Here is a 20,963-nt window from a genome sequence, read left to right as displayed (position 1 = left end):
AGTGGATATAATTGCCATTACACACTCTTTTCAATAAAGAGTATAAGGACAAAGAGCCAAAAATGGGGTTTGGCGAGTTTTAACTGCAGCAATTTGATCACGAAAAAAGTTCAACCGTGCGGTTACAATGCAAAGGTGCAGTAAGATTTCTGAGAAACACTGTTGATATTTAAAATCACCAAAACAAACACGCTCCTATCCAAAGCATCTTGATAGCCCTGCCCACAAATCACAAACACGCTATGCAACACAGGCTCCTCCCCCCTCATGAGTGGACATGCCCCTTACTGCTGATTGGCTACAAGTGTGTTTTGGTGCTCAGTTCGATCTACTTTCAGCAGTGTTACTCAGAATTCACTTACTGCACCTTTAATTAGAAAAAGTCTGTCTTCCTGTTTTAGTGGAAATTATATCAACACATTGAATAATGCTGTGCGTTTCAAGGCACTTCAGTGGACCTTTAATAAAAGATTTCCTTCAACAGTAATGTTCCAGTTTCAGTCATGCAGTGGTTTTCTAGGCAGTTGCGCATATCATGTAAAAGTTACAATGTTTAGGTTTTACATGGTCTTTCTTAACAGGAACTTAGAGATTGTCTCATGTTAACATATACAATGTTTAAGTCTTGTTTCTATATCTTGAGAACTGTGTATTTTATCGTTTTATCTCAGTCACGTCCCATAGACTTCCATTGAAAAATGCAGCACTGTAAACACTATTTCCTGTGGTAACTGACAGCCTGTCAAGTTTTCAACTGAGCAACTGGACAATTGCTTGGTTATATAAAATAATTTCCCATTGATAGTAAAAATGAAGAACACTTCTTCCAAGTGGTGATTGTTTTTGTTGCAATCTTGAAATGTTTATTTCAGAAGCAGCTTGTTTATTTTCAGCTTTTGCGATTTCCTTGCTTATCAGACTTTAACATCAAATCCACATGTCCTCAAATGTCTTGAGCACCAGCCAAAATTCCTCCTTTATCCTGCACACCAGCCACAGCATACCGACTTGAGCATATTCACAGGTCGATAAGAGATAAAGCGAAGTAATATCCAAACTTTGTCCAAAAATGGCTAACGTTGTCTTTGGGTTACAGCTCTCTCCCCGAACCCAACGCCATGCTCCTCCCCCGGACTATCCAGAAGCAGTTCCCTCTCCGCACCCTCACAACTAGGTATCATGCTGTGCTTTCCCTTTCCATTCCAGTCCCTTTCCATGGTAGATCTAAGCTAAATGGTTTCGTTTTCTCCACCAGGTCCTGAGGTCTTCGCAACTCCTCCAGCAAGTCCCTCCATAACTCAGGTGAGAGTCACTTCTAATTCCCTTCTATATAGCGTTGATATTGTGTCCCCTTGGTGATGATAAATGTTTCGTTGTTTTTGTTTGTGTATCTGGTCAGCATCTGGAGGTACCATCTACCCATGACCAAGAGGACACGAGTAAGCCGGAGCAGGAGGTTTGTGTAACTAATCCTATTCCTTCTGCTCTTCTCACTTTAATCTTCCTCCTTTAGTGTTTCAGGTATAAGAACATTAGCAAACATGTTTGAATTTTTTCCTTTTTTCCTTTTATTGTAACCTATAATGTTAGTCAAGTGCCAATTTAGTTCATCATGACCTTTTCCTTTCTAATGCAGTCTAAAGTAGTACATGTGAAATAAGTTACAACAATGTGTTACTGCGTTTACTCACAAAATCTGCATTACATTGAGTTGAAATGTATTGCACAAACAGTTCAAACTGCTAACTAGAGTAACTTATTATGAAATAATATGCTTAAGTGTGAACTGAATGTAATTGTAACAGTTCGTAGTGTGGGTAAGAAAGAAGTGGGAACCAGCTAATCTTTAACATGAATTTTAATGACAAAATAAAATTCAAAACTGAAAACAAAACGTGTTGCAGACACTTTTCAGCTGACTTCCGCACATGAACACAAAAGAAAAACAATATAATTGCCACACATCTGTAAGCATGCACTTCGTGCACTTGTTCTTTCCTTAATCATTAAACTCACTCTTTTGTTCTTCTGCTTCAGACCTTCACGAGGCTAGTAGAGTGGATGCCTAGCGACAAGAAAAAAAAGGTGTCCTCTGGAACTTTAACCCCACGTTATGCCACCACCGTACCAGCCAGAGAGCCCGCCGTGGTTCAGAAGGAGAAGCCAGACCATCATGGATCCATGGACAAGGGGACGAACTCTGAACACACAGCCCAGAAAAAGGAGGAGACTCCTGGCCGTGGTGTCAGTCAACCTCCAGCCACAGGGGTCGCCAAACCCGTGCCCCGGCCCCCCACACAGCAAGCCCCATGCACGGCCGAAATCAAAACAATAGGGGCCTTCCCACCTCTAATGAGAGCCGTCTCCTGGGACACGGTGGGCTCCATGAACATGAGGAATGCTGCTCCCAAAGGCGAGGAGAGTCTGTCCTTCCCTGACAAATCAAGGGAGTCTATGTATAAGTCCTCTGGGTACAAGGACTTCCCTGTGCCACCTGGGACCGTTAAAAAACTGTCCAGTTTGCGTGAGGTAATCCTTTGTTGTCTTTGGCCAACCCGATAACCATGCTTTTTCAATAGTTTAATGTTCCTTTTTATGGCTTTCTCTGAGATTTAAGCCCAGTTGGCAGAATAAAGGGAATGTTATGTCCCTGATTTAGCGGAATCACTTTTTGAAAGTTGGTTTATGGTTTTCATTCCTCTTCTAGGAGCACAAGCTGGTGCGTAACCAGAGCATCTACAGCACAAAGCTTCCTGACCTGAGTGAAACAGCCGAGCAGGAACGAGGTGCGATCATCTTGAGTCAGTCTGTGCATAAACTTATTGCAGCTTATTTTAGGGGCCAAGCGCCAAAGGTTCATAGGCACCTATTGTAATCATTAGTGTTCCTATTTTTATTCTTTAGATTTGGCAAACAGATAGAGGACAGTCTGTCACCATACCAAATTTGTAGTCTCTAACTCAATCCCTCTAGTGCCATCAGCTGTCCAAAGTTTCACTCACCTTTATGCTACTAACTTTTGAACCGTACGGGCTAGAAATGACTTTTTCCTCTGATTCCTTGGCTCAAGACGATTCGATTGCACCCTATAACGTCATTTTCTGTTATGAAAATCCGATTTTGTCGAAAATTAAGCCAGATCATCTTTAGACCATGCCGACAAAAAGTTATGAAATTCAAGTTGATTCGTTAAACTGTTCTCGAGTAACTTGCGAGCGAATTAGAGGAAGAGCACGCCAAAATGAACGTGAGGCTATAACTCCTCAACGCAGTAGCGTATTCTGACCAAACTTGGTGTGTGTTATGACAACCATGACCTGAGAGTGCCTGCACAGTTTTGGGGCAGTCAGCTTAATAGATTCCTTGGGTCATGGCGAGAACATAGATACCAATTTTGCCATAGTCGGCCGAACGTCCTGTCCGCCATTTTGAAACCTACTTTTTTCGAACTCCTTCTAGGCCGTTGGTCGGATTTTCACCAAAATTTAATCGTATCAGCTTCAGACCATGCCAGCAAAAAGTTATGGATTTTGCATTGATAGACAAAACTTATTTGTATACCGCATCAACAAAGTTGAGGCATAATGCCAAAAGATTCTGAGGTTGTATGTCTGCAGTGCTTTGGCATATTGACACCAAAGTTTGCATGTGTCATTAGCCGCATTTCCATTACCCTTCAAATTGCGCAAATTGAAATTGTGAATTGAAAATACGCTTAATGGAAACACGTAATTTTCGCAAAAACTCCCATTTATCGCAAAAAAGTTTTTACGCTCGCATGAGGTGGTTTTTCAGGCAATTCGAAAAAGAAATATTTCGCAAAACTGCAATGGAAACAGTTTTCGCGCATTTACAGTCAGCTGACGTAGATGACGCGGTGTGTTTGGACAGAATACGAGACAGAGTTCTTAAGAATTCATATAAGACAAAATAATTACAGCAATAATGGATTCTAAACCTCAAATAAATGCCACAACCAAGACCTCGAAGCAGAAATGAGGGAGAAACACACAGAAACACCTCATATGTGCCGCTCACAAGTATAAGGGTCGTTCCTTACCATTAATGCTTGGAAAACACACATACATCTCCTTCCATTAATAATAATGGCTAGTGCAGTGGCTGGGATTAGTACATAAACCTCCATTTTGGAATGATTTTACTGATCGCGAGAGGAAAAATGAAGTTTTAGTCGTCATTTTGCAATAGTTTTTTGTCGACATAAAGAAAAAATCGCAAAAGTTTTGCACAAATCTTTAAAGGACAAGTTCGGTATTTTACACTTAAAGCCCTGTTTACAGATCGTTTCTGATGAAATAGAACGGTTAAGATTAAAATTTGGACACATGCTGCTGTCCCGAGAATTTTAGGTTTATTTCACTTTCCCCCCCCCCCACCTACACAATGGCAGCCTATGGGCACTGGAACAATCCTTCCTAAAATGCATTAAACTTTCGTTTACAAAGACGTGAAACTCACCGAGTGGTCAGGGGTGTTCACTGATATGCTCACACTAAAATCGCTGCAAAAGATGCTTTCCAACAGGTTTTATCGCAGTTTTTGTCCAACTCCATTGACTTGTATTGAATGTGCTGTGTGAGGTGTGGTATTACTCCGCCGCTTCTTCTTCTGCTTCTTCTGTGTATTCAATGAAATGCCAGCGGTTTGCTTGCAATTGGCAAAGGTGCATTATCGCCACCAACTGGGCTGGAGTGTCTATTATTTAAGCTCTCAACGGAAGAATCTACGGGTGTGAGACGTTTGGAAAAATAGATCCACAGTTTTACAACGAATGGTAAAACACCTGTTGGAAAGCATCTTTTGCAGCGATTTTTGTGTGAGCATATCAGTGAACACCCCTGACCACTCGGTGAGTTTCACGTCTTTGTAAACGAAAGTTTAATGCGTTTTATGAAGGATTGTTCCAGTGCACCTATACACCCATTCTAGAGGTTTTGGGGAAAGCGAAAGAAACCTAAAATTCTCGGGACAGCAGCATGTGTCCAAATTTTAATCTTAACCGTTCTATTTAATCAGAAACGATCTGTAAACAGGGCTTTAAGTGTAAAATACCGAACTTACCCTTTAATGGAAACACGCCTATTGTCGCCTCACTCTGACCACAACACATCAATTTGGTCACAGCACCACCTATTGGTCGAAAGTGATAATCCATTTAATCATATTAATAGTGACTGTATTTATGATTTTTTTTAGCTATTTTCCTTAAAATCATCTTAATATGTCTTTAATTGCTCATTGTTGCATTTGGTCTGATGTTGAAGCCATTCTGGCATTACTTATCGTGCCTTCTTCTCTGCTTGGCCCCTTAATGGCTGCTTGCAGCTATATTTATATATATATTGTTGGTTTGAAGGGATAGAATACCCAAAAATGAACATACAGTTTGCCCTCATGTCATTCTAGATCTGTATGACTTTCTTGCTGCTTCTTTGCAATACACAATATATGATATTTTGAATAACTTTGGAGTCCAGACAACATTTCATTGTATGGACAAATAGACTTTTTTCTCAAAATATCTTCTTTTGTGTTCCACAAAAGAAAGTAATTTGGCATCACTTTATTATGATGGTCCCTTTTAAACATTCTGTTGACTAAGTAACTTTGCTACATGTCAACTAACTTTCATTAGAGTATTAGTAGACTGTTTGCTTAATATCTGCTAACACTTTATTGTGATGATCCTCCAACAGACATTCTACTGACTATAAGTAACTTTGCAAATAAATATTATTCTAACCCAAACCCTACCAGTCTACTAATACTCTACTAACACTCTAATGAGAGTTAGTTGACATGTAGGTGCAACATTACTTATAGTCAACAGAATGTGTTGAAGGGACCATCGGAATAAAGTGAAACCAGTAACTTATGCATATCTGAAAGGACATGAGGGTGAGTAAATCATGCATGAATTAAAAAAAATTGGATGAACTATCCAAACAAATCCTACTTCTGTTTTAGGCAGATGAATTATTCTGGTTATGTGTTCATCCAAAAAAAAAAAAAAAATCAGTTCTATGTAAACTGTCCCTTTCTGGCATCTCAAATGTATCATGCAGAAGTTACAGGGTTTAGTACTGGCCAGGCCTTTATCTCATAGTCTCATGTGAAGAACACTTGACTATACTTCATATATTTTAACATGTAACATTTTAGCCTGTTTTTACTAACTTTTCAACATTATTTTCTATGCTGTTTCACAAGTTGTCAGTTTGTTTCTCTGCTGTTGCCAGTAGAGCTTAAAATGATAATTCACACAAAAATGAAAATTCTGTCATCAGTTGTTCCAGACCTGTATGAGTTTCTGTTGAACACAAAAGAATATATTTTGAAGAATGGTAATCAGACAGTTGCTGGACCCCATTGACTTCCATACTATGAAACAAATACTATGGAATCAATGGATTTGGTTACTGACATTCTTCAAAATATCTTCTTGTGTGTCCAACAGAATAAAGAAACTCATACAGGTTTAGAACAGCTTGAGGGTGAGTAAATGATGATTATTATTTTGGGGTGAACTATCCATTTAACGTTTTTTTGAACCCAGAACATGGGGCGGAGATGTCACCCACTTTTATGGGATTTATTCTATCACTGATCTGTTTTTACACTGATTTATATTACTTGTTTAAAAATACATTTGAAATGTAACTATATTCTTACACCACTAGGTGGCACATGTATGTCACAATCAACACATAGTACTTGTAATAATTTCTTTTACAGCTCTCTTAAAGGTACACTATGTAATCTTTGACGCTCAGACTAGAGGTTAATAAACAAAACTGCATTCATTTATCGGAAGAACACTGTAGCCGGAGCTACTTCTCTCTGTTTATGTCTATGACGAGTCATGTCGAGACTTTTCTGCAGCGTTTGTCGTCCCGCCAGGGATTAAATATTCCGAATATAAACACTTATTATAGGCATACCGTAATGATTCAGGATAAAACAAAAACACGGTTTGGAAGATAGACTCATTATGTATGCATTAAATCTTAGTGACTGGTTCATCTCTCAGGTCCACTCTCTCCACTCACAAGTTCTCCCAGTGAAGAGGAGAAATCTGACGCCATGCCCAACATTTCAGATGTCATGCTGCGCAAGCTCAAACTGCACAGAGGTTTACCTGGCTGGTACGCTCATAAATCCATTATTTGAACATAGAAATATTAATTACCTACTAATAATATCCCCTCCTCCCCCTTCTTTTTTGTTGCAGTGCACCTCCGCTCTCAGAGAAGGAAGTTGAGGTGTGTATATTCTTGAGTTTCGTATATAATTGTATATAGATTTATTTTTATTTTAAAAATGTCCAATTTTTACTCGTATTAGACCCTTGTTAGTTTTTGACTCTGTATATAATAAAAGTAAATACAGTCTAGAGGTGTGGGAATCATTATGTTGTCATAACTGCATCACAGCTGCACTTGTTCAGTACAGTGTTGTGCAGAATGCGGCTGTTTTGATATGTAAGTAAAGGCCATGGCTGAGCCTGGCTTAGGACATGGCAATTTGATGGGCTTTAGTGAGTTCCTGTCCCCTGTGAGGAAACTAACATGCCTTTGTGAATACAATCTGCTCCCAGGATGACGCTAGTGAGGGTCAAGGGCTGGACGTACTTTCCTCTCTAATATTCAGACAATACTGGCTGTACTCCTGCCGCTCTCTTTGATCCTGACAGTAAAGTTCCCACGATATTAATGCTTTCCTTAGTCCTGCTCCAGTTCGCAAAAGCACAACCTCTTGTAAAGTCAAGTTATTCATCGACCATGTGTATTAGAGAAGTCTGTGTATTAAACCCTACTAAATCGACAAATCAAATGTAAAAAGTTTAGGGTCTGTACAGTATTTAATTATTTTTGAAAGAAAGAAGGAAAGAAAAGTTTCCTTCTTTTCAGCAAGGACATTAAATTAAATTAAATCCTCATTAAATGAATCAAAAGTTTCCTCAAAAATATGGAAAAATTTGAAATTTAACAGACATGTTTCTTTAGCAGCAAAGTATCATATTAGAATGATTTATGAAGGATCATGTGACACTGAAGACTGGAATAATGATGCTGAAAATTCAGCTTTGCATCACAGGAATAAATTACATTTTAAAATATGTTCAAATAGAAAATAGTTATTTTACATTTTAACCATATATCACAATATTACTGTTTTTACTGTATTTTTTTTTTATCAAATAAATGATAAAAGCCTTGGTGAGACTTTTTCCAAAAAAAATTAAAAAAAAAAACTGTACAGTAGTGTAACAATAATTTTGATCATATTTCTTTATATAATCTGTTCTCAGGTCATGATCTGTACCTGAATAGTGTTTATTATTATTATTACCCACAAATATATTCTATACATACATATTAACATTTAAAGAAAAGCTACAGACAGTGGAAACATGGTGTTTAAATATCATTTTCAATGTAATTAAAAAATATATAATATTTCAGATTATTTTTCTTTGTAATGTTTATGTCTTTAAAATGCTCACCAAATGTTCATTCAAATTGTCTGGTAAAAACTTCTGATTACAAACTGAACAGTCAAATGAGTTCATTAATGTGACTAAAGTCAATATCCTGTAAAATATATGACACATAGCACTTCCTGAGAATGACACATTTGTAAACTACTTTTCTGTATGGTTTCTGCATTTATCTTTTCCATTGTGCCAGAGGCTTATTGACTTACAAACATGTGAAATCAGTTGTGTTTTCACAGTGACAAATACTTTCACAGCGAATGGATGTATTTTGTCTTTTAATGGCCATGTTTGCTGTCTTCTCCCTGCAGAACGCCTTTGTGCAGCTCTCCCTGGCATTCCGCAATGACAATTACACGCTGGAGTCGCGGCTGAAACAGGCGGAAAGGGAGCGCAACCTGACTGAGGAAAACGCGGAGAAGGAACTGGAAGAGTTTAAAGGCAGTCTCAAGGTCAGAGCTCAATGCAAACAGCCCACATAAACACACATGTTGGGAATTAACTGGAAAATAGCTTGATTTTTTTTTTTTTTTTTTTTTGTCTGCATGCCATTCCAGAGCACTGTGTCAGTGTGGCAGAATGTTGAGCAGCGTGAGTTTTACCAGCAACTCTTAGAAACGATTGCCTTATTACATCGCCTGACAAACCGCCTCTCCAGCAGGGCTGAAATGGTGGGAGCCGTGCGGCAGGTGAGATGCTCAACATTCCAGCGTCATAACTTCATGTGAACTTCTAAAGTTGCGGTCACTTGAACCAAATTTCAGTGAAACTTTGGAGGCAAAAAAGCTCAATTGTTAGTAGTGTAGCGATGAATGATGCACAGCTCACACAGAAGTTACTTTCAAGCCCAGAAGCATTTTGTTGGTCAAAGCAGCGAATTCACGTGACCAACTAAACCCGATGTGGAATCTGAGTGGGGAACTTTTTTAGATGTGGTCACATTAGCTAAACTGTGCATGCAAAAACAGGTCCTTTGTCAATAGCAAATAGATATATTGGGCCCTATTTTAACGATCTGAAACGCAAGTATCAAGCGCGAAACGCAAGTAACTTTGTGGGCGGGTCTTGGGCGCTGTTGATATTATACCGGCGGGATAAATGACTCTTGCGCCCGACGCAAATCTAAAATGGGTTGGTCATTACTCATAGGTGTGGTTTGGGCGTAACGTGCAATAAACCAATCAGAGCGACATCTCACATTCCCTTTAAGAGCAGGCGTGCTTGTTTCATGGTGGATTGCTATTATAACGGCGGATTTGCCAGGAGCGGTTCACAGCCGAGGAGACCGACGTTCTCGTCAGGGCCATAAAAGACAGAGAAGTGACATTGGGGATGGCATGCGCCCTTAAAATAGCATATGAATAACATGCGTAACACGCCACTGACTTTAGACTAGGTTTTTCCTGGTCAGTGGCAGAATTGTTTTCTAAACCTGCAAAATAGCACCAGGGAACGTTTGCGCCAGAACGCGCCTCCTCTTTGCGCTGAACCGTCCCCGGGAGTGCAAGTTTATTTCCTAATTTACTGACGTGCGTCTGTGGAGGGAAAAGTCCACTGTGCGCGGGTGCAAAATAGGAATGATACAGGCGTCGGTGTACAAAGTCAATTGCGCTGGGTGCAAGATAGGGCCCATTAAGTTCTGCTCATACTACAGTATAGTAGTCGCTTTCAATCCAAGCAGCTGCACTGACCAACATGAACACGAGTGAAATCTACATGAGGAACTTTTTCAACCTCAAGCAAAACTCTCGAATCCACAGATTCGTATTGAAATGACTGGATTTCACCCACAAGCAACAGTAAATGTGACCACACCTACACGCAAAACAGAATTTTCCCCTTAAAAAATTGCCGAACAATGGTAAATGTGACCTGCAACTTTATCATTGCTCTACACAATTTTTCCGGGGCGAAATCCAGTTATTTAAATACGAATCTACGTGATCAGGAATATTGTGTGATGGTGTGGTCACATTTTGTGGATAAAATTCAGTCATTCCAATAGGGATCCGCACAACTGGGAGTTTCAAAAAAGGGCAAAAAAGTTTCCCACACAGATTACACTCATGTTCAAGTTGGTTGCACAAATTCACTGCAGTGACCAACAGAAAGCTGCTTGGTTTGAAAGGGACTTCTGTGTGAGCTGTGCTTTTTATGCAAAAGAGATTTTGGAGAAGAGTCTCTCTCAGCTGAAGTGCTCTTCATGTTTTCATGAGAAAACTATCCTTTGTCTTGGTGGAGGCACTAGATGGGAATGTTTATTTTCTGGCAGATAAGAGATGTTTGTGATAGATTTAGTTAAGTGGCATGCTTGCCCTTAGGTTAATGTGCAAGCTAAAGTAAACCAAGTTAACAGAGAAGGGCTCAGCGGTATGTCTGTTGCTAGTGGTGACACTATTAGGCCTTGCATGGGTTCACTGCAAGTATCATTACCTCAACTCACAATGCCTTGCTCTTACATCCTGTAACTTTATAGTGACTGATGATACAAATATTTTTGAGGGTGAATGATCATAGAATGAACATCTTATTAACACCCTCAAATACTCGTCACATTTATTTTAACAAATGCATTTGAAGTCTACTTTTGCATAGTAGATTTGCATAGTAGAAAATTAGTGTGTGACACGGATTAAATATTTGATAATTTGCTCAACGTCATTTAAGACATGACCCTGAATTAACATCCTTGCTGGTCAAGCAACAACATTAGTCAGAGACCTAGCAACTACTATATCCTTTTTTGGGAAATAATCATTTTATTTTAAGAATATCATGCTTGTTTCTTCCATAGAATAAAAAATAAAATAGCTAATTGTAAAATTTTACCTCATAATTCAGATTTTGTTTTTATTACAATTGCAAGTTTATATCTCGCAATTCTGACTTTTTTCTCGCAATTGCGAGTTTAATCTTGCAATTTTAGCTTTATTTCTCACAATTGCGAGTTTATGTCTTGTAAAAAAAATCAGAATTCTGAGATAAAGTCACAGTTACCTTTTTTATTTTTCGACCAAAAATCCCAGAGTTCTGGAGATGCACAGTACCCAGTAGACTGAGCATATGATAATGTGCCTTTGCTTTGGCCGTGGCAGGAGAAGAGAATGAACAAGGCCACTGAGGTTATGATGCAGTACGTGGAGAATCTGAAGAGGACGTATGAGAAGGACCACGCTGAGCTGATGGAGTTCAAGAAACTCGCCAACCAAAACTCCAACCGCTGCTATGGAGGTTCAATAGACACTGGAGGTAAATGGAAATCATCCAGGGCTTCAAAACCACAGTTGTCTTGCCCCCAAAACATGCCTGTTTATGTTTCATATTTCACTTATGCATTTCGTACAGATGATGGTGTTCCACGTACATCAAGGTCCATGTCTCTGCAAATGGGAAAGGTAGGCTGAAGTCTGTTCCTAAAGAATTCAAAAAGCCTGATGCCTTAGGAAAACTATTCTTTCTAAGTTTTCTAAGTTTCTTCTAACTTGAACAGGAAGTTTTTTTAATGGTCAATAGCTTTTGGTTTGCAATTATTTAGATGTGCCTGCTAGTCAGATCAAGACAGTATTAGGAAGAACATTTTCATTCTAAAGGACATTTTATTGGATAAAAATTTGGATATGCCTCAAAGTACAAGATGACTTGTTAATAGTTTTATTATAGTATTAGTAATAGTTATAGTAATAGTAATAGTAATCGTTTTATTACTATTTTTTTATTTTAAAACGTTTTATTCCGTTTTACACAAATGGTGAGATTGTAAGTCATGTAGGAGGACTCGCATTACATTTTAAATGCCATTCAAAAGTTTGGGCTCACTACAATTTTTTTATGTTTTTTTTTTTTTTAAAAGATGACTCAACAAGTCTGCATTTATTTTATTGATCTAAATTACAGTAAAAACACTACTATTGTGAAATATTGATTCAATTAAATATTGGTACTAAACAACTGTATTCTATTTTAATATACACTGATCCAAAACATTATGACCAGTCACAGGTGAAGCGAATATTGTTGATCATCTCCTAATAAGACTATATATTAAGGTCTGGGTGGATTAGATGGTAAGCAAACTATCGGTTCTCGTAATAAACGTGTTGGATGCAGGAGAAATGGGCAGGATTAAAGATCTGAGAAACTTTGACAAGGGACACATTGTTATGGCAAGGCAACTGGGTCAGAGTATTTCTGAAACAAGGCTTGTGTGTTGCTCCCGGTCAGCGGTGGTGAGAATTTACCAACAGTGATCCGAGGAGGAACAAACCAGGCCGAGGCTCATTGATGCATGAGGGCTACGAAAGCTATCCTGACTGTGGCACAAAATAAAAGCCACAAAAGTTTAATGATGGTAATGGCAGGAATGTGTCACAACACAGTGCATCTGCTGCATATGGGTCTGCATAGACCAATCAGAGTGCCTATGATAAACCCTGTCCACCACTGAAAGCACCTACAGTGCCATTTTCTTTTACATCACATGGATGTCTGTGTAGTTGTGCGCTGTTTACCTGGGGAAGCGATGCACCAGGATGCACTGTGGGATGACAACAAGCCAGTGGAGGGAGTGTGATGCTCTGGTCAATGTTCTGCTGGGAAACCCTGGGTCAGCCATTCATTTGGACGTACATTTGACACGTGCCATCTATCTAAACATTGTTGCAGACCAGGTACACCCCTTCATGACAGTAGGCGCGTTTCCATTACAGATATGCGCAAAACTTTTGAGATTTTTTTCTCTTAATATCGATAAAAAACTATTGCGAAATGATGTAGTTTCCATTAACCAATGTTATGCGACTAAAACGTCATTTTTTACTCTCGCGATAAGTCATTCAAAAAATCATGGCAACGGACGTTGGTAGGTTTATATGTATCACAGCCACGTATCGCACTAGACATTATTATTGTTAATGGAAGGAAACGTACTAGGCATGTTATCCAAGCATTAATGGCAAGGAAAGACCCTTATACTGTGAGCGGCACATATGAGGTGTTTCTGGGGTTTTCTCACTCATTTCTGCTTCGAGGTCTTGATTGTGGCATTTCTTTGAGGTTTAGAATCCAGTATTTCTGTCATTCTTTTGTCTTTTATGAGTTTAATTAAGAACTCCGTCTCGTATTCTGTCCAAACACACCGCGTCATCTACGTCAGCTGACTGTAAATGCGCAAAAACTGTTTCCATTGCAGTTTTGCGAAATATTCCTTTTTCGAATTGCCTGAAAAACCACCTCATGCGAGCGTAAAAACTTTTTTGCGATGAATGCGAGTTTTTGCGAAATTGAAGTGTTTCCATTGGGCGTATTTTTAATTTGCAATTTCAATTTGCGCAATTTGAGGGGTAATGATGTTTCCTGGAGGAAGTGAAGTCTTTCAGCAGGATAATGCACCCTGCCACACTGCATTCATTGTTCAGGAATGGTTTGAGGAACATGATGAAGAGTTCAAGGTGTTGCCCTGGCCTCCAATTTTCCCAAATCTAAATCCAATTGAGCATCTGTGGGATATGCTGGACCAACAAGTTTTATCCACGGCAGCTCCATCTCGCAGGATACAGGACATGAAGGATCTGTTGCTGATGTCTTGGTGTCAGAGACCACAGGACATCTTCAGGGCTCTTGTAGAGTCCATGCCTCGGTGGGTCTGCGCTGTTTTGGCAGCACGCGGAGAACCAACAGCATATTAGACAGGTGGTCATACTGTTTTGGCTTATCGGTGTATGTTAAAATGTAATTTATTCCAGTGATGCAAACCTGAATTTTTCAGCATCATTACTCCAGTCTTCAGTGTCACATGATCCTTCAGAAATCATCCTAATATGATAATTTGCTGCTCAAACATTTCTTATTATCATCAATGTCTAACACTTGTGCTGCTTAATACTTTTTGTCATTTTTTTCAGGATTCTATAGATTAATAGAAATGATTTACAGTATTTGAAATAGAAATCTTTTGTAACATTATAAATGTCTATACTATCACTTTTGACAAATTTAATGCATCCTTGCTCAATAAAATAATTAATTTCTTTCATAAAATGTTTTTTAAAAATTCGTACTAACCCCAAACTGTTAAACAGTAATGTATATTTGCTGAAAGTTATTTTGTTAACTTTAGGAGTACACTAGCATATAGATAAGTTTGAAGCCTGGAAGCAACAAAAGTCCAATTTTGGTTTCATGGGATCTTTAAGTTCCATGGTTCATTGAAAATGTGGAGATTTACTTCTGTTAACAAGTACACTGATCTGAAGAACCTGTAATATAACACTTTTTAAATCTCTAAAAATATGATTGCTGAACCAAAGGTGCAGCAAACAACCATTTAAAATCCTTTATTTTTAATCATGTACCAATAACATCAGATCAGAGAGGGAGAGAACATGAGTAAACATGTTCATATGATGAAGTATTTCGTTTCAGAGAGTGTGTCTTTGTCTCTCTAAGGCTTTGCCCAGACGGAGAGTCAGTGTAGCTGTAGTTCCCAAGTTTAATCTGCTGAACATCCCGGGGCAGACGCCGGTCCCCTCTGGCCCTAATATTGCACCCGGTGCCCTTCCTGTGGTGGTGAGTCCTATCTCAAGCACACTGCCTCGTCAGCAGACACGTGTTATTAATGATACCTTATCTTTAAGTTCCCTACATGTGGCATATTATCAAGGTGAACATTTGAGGCCAAAGCCATTCATCAAAATGAGACTTCTTACTTGATTGTATTCTACTTTTGTTTTAAGTGTGAGGCAAACACCATTAAGAACGGCAGTTCGTCAGACCCTACACAACAAGATGTGCCTGACAGACCGTAAGTCACTGCCTTTCTCGACTTTGCTGTCACATTCCCCACATGATCACACATTCATCAACCTCAGTTTCCTTAAAACAATGCATCAATTTGAGCCTTATCAAAATATTCGCGTCAGGAAAATGTTGCATGATTTGCACCTACACTCTTAAAAATAAAGGTTCCTGAAGGGAGAAGGGAGTTTTTTCAGAGATGCTATAGAACTATTTGAATATGAATATGTGAATTAAAGCCTAAATTCAATCTGTTCATCACATAAAGCGATCGAGTCTCTTCAGAAAATTTGGACTAAACCGCTCAATTCACATGGATTAGTTTTACGATCTCTTTATGAACTTTTTGAAGCATTAAAATGGTAGTTGCGGAGCTGTTAATGGAGGGACAGAAAGCTCTCTGATTTGATCAAAAAGATCTTCATTTGTGTTCCGAAGACAAACGAAAGTCTTATGGGTTTGGAACGACATGAGGGTGAGTAAATAATGACAGAATTTTCATTTTTGGGTGAACTATCCCTTTAAGTGAATAGTTCTTAAAAGAATAATTTTATATGAAGAACAGAACTTAATAATCTGAAGAACCTTTTTCCACTATAAAGAACCTTTTGTGCAGTGGAAAGGTTCTTTATTAGCATCAGTGGTTCCATGAAGAACCTTTCCATTGCACAAAAGGTTCTTTATAGTGGAAAAAGGTTCTTCAGTTTATTAAAAAAAAAAAAAGGGTTCTCCACACATAGGGAAAAAAGTGGTTATTGGTTATAAGTGGTCACTGAAAGGTTATTTGGAGAACCACATTTGCCGGTTCAATGGCATTGCTGTGAAAACCCCCTTTTTGGAACCTTTATTTTTCAGAATGTTCTATGGAACCACAGATGCCAATAAAGAACCTTTATTTGCATAGCAAATGAAAGATTATAACTTACCCAACCTTCTCGTTTTTTTTCTATGTGCTTAAAATAGCACACAAGAACTCCCACAAAAGTCCCATCTGCAGTCAGTTTTACATCCTATTTTGTGATTAAATCTAAACATTTGGACAGGAACGTTTGACAAAAAGCAGTCATCAGTGTCCGACCATATTGTTTTAGTAAGAAAAGGTAAAGAGCTTGTCACCGTACTGTCATATCCTAATGCCGGGTTTTAACTCAAAGACAGAAAGACAATAACAATCTGGTAAGATGCGTGCTATTCTAAACCGAGTGATGTTTAAAGACCTCCCAAAGGACGTTTAAACATTTCATGTCACACCTTTGTCAGAGCTGCAGAGGTATGTGTGCCATGTGGCATTTAAGAATCTCCTTTAGGGCAGAGGTTATTTTTGTTATTACCTGTGGTTATGAACTGAGAGAGCCAGTTGTGTTGTTCACACACATCTGCGTAATGGCAATTTTTTTTATTGCGCCATCCCCATCTTTCCTTTCCTATGTGAAACAAAGCAGTGGAAACCCTCTGACGGAGCAGGAAAGTGAAGCAACGCCAACCAAAGTTGTCTGCAGTCCAGAGAAGATTACGGAAGAGATCAAAGCCAAGATTGAAGAAGAAGCGTATAACAAAGGGTAACACGCTTGGTGTTTTAATCTGTGTGGATGCACAGTGACTAGTTACATATCATGCAGTTGCATAATTGTAAAACATTCTCTAGAAACAGTGCCATTTTTATCACTTCTTTTGAAAACCAAGGTTGGGTAAAATTGGGGACCACCATAGTAGGATGCTTCATCCTCAATATTGATCAGTTGTCGACAAATATGTGGGTTAAACTTTATTTCGATGGTCGAATTTAGACATTCTGCTAACTATAAGTAACTTTGCAACTACATGTCAACTAACTCTCATTAGAGTATTAGAAAAGACTATAGATATAGAAAGACTGTTCAGTCCAATTATTTATGAATAGGAGAAACTGCAACGCACAATATGGCAGAATAAAACCCGCCTTCTAAGTAAAAGAGCCAATCACTGATTGATAAAGTCATTGCATCACTTCAGCTGCCTTTAGAAGCTCCAGTTCACATCGAAACCTGAGACTCGTGCTTAGGACTGCACATGCGCATTGGCTGGTCTAGCCTAAAAAAAATAACATTTTAATGCTATTTTAGCATAAGAAACAACGGTAGCACTTTATTTTACAGTCCTTAATTACAGTCCTGTAATTACAATAACTAGGTACTAACCCTGAACCTACCCCTAAACCTAACCTTAACCCATGCATTTACTTTACATCAACCAGAACTTTTTAAGGTAAGTACACTGTAAAATAAAGTGCAACCGAAACCACCTTTAAGGGACACCTTTAAGATTTTGTTGCTGAATTGAAATATGTTATTTAATTGTGAGTTCGGCAAGATCTCATTAAAATCTCATGAGATTAGTGGTCAACAAATATGTTTTACCTTAAAAGGATGATTTTTAAATCATATCCCTAGTCCTAAATATGTTGTTAGAGCTTTATTATAGCACTACATTATTTCAACCCTGTTTCATTAAGTTTGGAATTCATAAACTGCAGGCTACTTAAAATTTGTATGATTTGAAGATGCATAAAAGGTCAGTTTTATTAGACTGCAAGCAAATATTGCACCGCATCACATTATTAACAGTCATTCTTGTGCTTTATGCCAAGAATAATAATTTTTCTGTAAAAAAAAAGAAAGAAAGTTCCATATTTTTTCTATATGACAGTTGAACTATTGAGCTTGATGAGGCAAATATACTGTAGGCTACACTAGCATTCTAAAGTTTGGGGTTGGTCAGATTTTGTAATGCTTTTAAAATAATTTTCGGTAACACTTTACAATAAGGTTTCATTAGTCATCATTAGTTAACTACTTTAGTTGGCATGAACTAATAATAAACTGCACCTCTACAGCATTTTTTAATCTTAGTTAATGCTAATTTCAACATTTACTCATTATTAAAATCATATGTTGTATTTCTTAATATTAGTAATTGCTCATATTCGTTAATACATTAACTAATGTTAACAAATGAGACCTTATTGTAAAGTGTTATCAAAGTCTCATGCTCAACAAGGCTGCATTTATTTGATACAGTAAAAACAGTAATTTTGTGAAATAGGATTACAATTTAAAAGAACAGTTTTATATACTTTAAACCTTGCTAAATAAAATGATACATTTCTTTTTTAAAAGTCCGTAATTAAAGCTTAGAGAAATGTACTTCTGTTTTTTATGATGTTTCTTTTAAATGTGAAAAAAAACAAGTTTTAAAGGGGTAAATGTGACAATATATCAGGATTGAACAAAGACATTAGACTACATAGACCACAAAAGCATGATATTTTGATTTCAGTGAAAGCTAAATAGCACAGCATACTGCATAAATGCATTCTTTTAAGCTTTACTAAACATTTTTAAGCTTTACAAATCAAAATACAGTGCTATGCATAAGTTTAGACACCCATGCTAAAGTTGACTAAAAAGAGGAATAAAAAATCATCTTTTGGAAATTGAACTTAATGCCTTAATTTAAAAAATTAGGAAAAATCAACCTTTAAGGACACCAATTTTCTTTGTGAATGAATAATGTATCGTAAATAAATAAATGTTCTTCCTTAAAATACAGGGTGCATAAGTTTGGACACCCCTATGTTAAATTCCCATAGAGGCAGGCAGATTTTTATTTTTAAAGGCCAGTTACTTCATGGATCCAGGATACTATGCATCCTGATAAAGTTCCCTTGGCCTTTGGAATTAAAATAGCCCCACATCATCACATAGCCTTCACCATACCTAGAGATTGGCATGGAGTACTTTCCATAAGATCATCTCTCAATGCAAATTAAACCAGCTATTAGGCTAACTGAAATAAAACCATGCCAATCTCTAGGTATGGTGAAGGCTATGTGATGATGTGGGGCTATTTTAATTCCAAAGGCCAAGGGAACTTTATCAGGATGCATAGTATCCTGGATCCATGAAGTAACTGGCCTTTAAAAATAAAAATCTGCCTGCCTCTATGGGAATTTAACATAGGGGTGCCCAGACTTATGCACCCTGTATTTTAAGGAAGAACATTTATTTATTTACGATACATTATTCATTCACAAAGAAAATTGGTGTCCTTAAAGGTTGGATTTTTCCTAATTTTTTAAATTAAGGCATTAAGTTCAGTTTCCAAAAGATGATTTTTTATTCCTCTTTTTAGTCAACTTTAGTATGGGTGTCTAAACTTATGCATAGCACTGTAAGCTTCTACTGTACATTAATTCGTCTACTGTATTATAAATATCTTCACTGTAGATACCAAGAAGGACTTAAGAGATCTAAAGAACTTCAGGAGCTGAACGAGGAGGAAGAGAAAGCAGAAGAGAAGCAGGAGTCTGAAGAAGAAACTAGAGAAAATAGCGATAAAGACAGGAAGTCCAATAGGTAACCCTGACTTCAAGGTGTTTGGCTGTCACATCATTTTCAATAAATCTCTAGTCACGTTGCTTTTGTGCCTTATTTCAGCAGGTTTGATGAGGCATTAGAGGTCATTGACCGGATATGCCCCAAATTCTTCCGACGGAATCGGGTGCTTTGGATTGTCCTCACTCTCTTCTTTGCTTCATTCGTATTGGTCAATGTCATAAACTTCTTCAGTAGCCGCTACAGTGACAGCGGAGACACGTCTGCAGAGAAGTCCGCCATTCCAGGCAAGAAGAAGTTTTTTGGACTGAATGTAGGGTCGAAGACTCCTGCCCCTGAATGACATTATTCCCTCTTCAAACACAGCTCATATTGTTTCTACGAGTCTTTCACACTGCATTTAGTAAATAGCAGAACTACCTGTTATTGTTTAGGGACCAAGTGTGCTTAGATGAGGAATCAGATTTGCATTGATAAGTTATATTACTTGAGGTTGGGAAAGTTACTGCAGAGAAACGTTTTATGCGACTAATGTCACCGTTGATATATGATTATACCACTCAAACCTTATGATTAAACTTCTCAGGTTTTGTGAAATATATATTTGAAATATTAACTACAATATTTAATACAGAATTTGGTACAGTATGTTTTCAATTCTTTGCAATTGTCTATGTTGTTTATTTGAATTGACATTCCAAGGTAGATCCTGAAGTGCAATATTTTGCAGCTGGTAGTTGACGGTTGTGTGTGGGCTTGTGCCTTCGGAGCACTGATTTTAATAGTACAGAATTTTTCACAACTTTGAAGAGCACTTTTAACTAGCATGAAAGAATTCATATTTGCACATGTGTGCTTGTGTTTACTGTTGTGCCACTTCACCTTGTAATAAAGGTGTTTGAAAATCAGGCCTGTTTGTTTCTGGAGTACATGCGATATTTATTGCTCCGGTTTTTCACAATATAGTAAATAGGGGAATTTGACCCCAAAATCCTATTTCAAAAGAAAAACAAAATTATTGATAACAATTTATTTTAAGGTGACGCAGTTACATGTTATTACATGTAATAACGGTAAATTATGCTTATACTACTGGACTGCTGAATGCTTGGATCTGATTGGTTGACAAACATTCTAAGGTGTGTTATTATTTTCATAATTTCATTTACTTTTCTTTACTTTAAAAACATCATCTGAACATTGTTTTGAGGTGTGGTGACCGTAGTATAAGTGGAATAATTGAAAACTAATGCACACCCACTGTAAACCCTAACGTTCAA

General features: G+C 37.8%; 1 protein-coding gene across 2 annotated transcripts in view; it reads left to right on the top strand.

The window, feature by feature from the left end:
* Window positions 1–20,591, top strand: part of mrvi1 (murine retrovirus integration site 1 homolog) — a 59,986-nt gene extending 39,395 nt beyond the window's left edge. The window contains exons 26-41 of one of the 2 annotated variants that reach the window (XM_079865529.1): window positions 1,097–1,174; window positions 1,256–1,302; window positions 1,400–1,456; window positions 2,038–2,529; window positions 2,708–2,786; window positions 7,052–7,166; window positions 7,253–7,283; window positions 8,830–8,970; window positions 9,076–9,207; window positions 11,614–11,767; window positions 11,864–11,913; window positions 14,963–15,082; window positions 15,250–15,317; window positions 16,753–16,869; window positions 19,576–19,704; window positions 19,786–20,591. In XM_079865529.1, the coding sequence (XP_079721655.1) occupies window positions 1,097–1,174; window positions 1,256–1,302; window positions 1,400–1,456; window positions 2,038–2,529; window positions 2,708–2,786; window positions 7,052–7,166; window positions 7,253–7,283; window positions 8,830–8,970; window positions 9,076–9,207; window positions 11,614–11,767; window positions 11,864–11,913; window positions 14,963–15,082; window positions 15,250–15,317; window positions 16,753–16,869; window positions 19,576–19,704; window positions 19,786–20,026 (2,051 nt within the window). In that variant the 3' untranslated portion in view covers window positions 20,027–20,591. Of the gene's footprint in view, window positions 1–1,096; window positions 1,175–1,255; window positions 1,303–1,399; window positions 1,457–2,037; window positions 2,530–2,707; window positions 2,787–7,051; window positions 7,167–7,252; window positions 7,284–8,829; window positions 8,971–9,075; window positions 9,208–11,613; window positions 11,768–11,863; window positions 11,914–14,962; window positions 15,083–15,249; window positions 15,318–16,749; window positions 16,870–19,575; window positions 19,705–19,785 lie in introns of both variants that reach the window. The other variant, XM_079865528.1, reaches the window with a different exon arrangement.
* The last annotated feature ends 372 nt before the right edge of the window (window positions 20,592–20,963 follow it).

This window comes from Squalius cephalus (assembly GCF_949319135.1).
Source record: "Squalius cephalus genome assembly, chromosome: 3".
Lineage (NCBI taxonomy): Eukaryota > Metazoa > Chordata > Actinopteri > Cypriniformes > Leuciscidae > Squalius > Squalius cephalus.
This window is presented reverse-complemented; position numbering and strand designations above follow the sequence as displayed.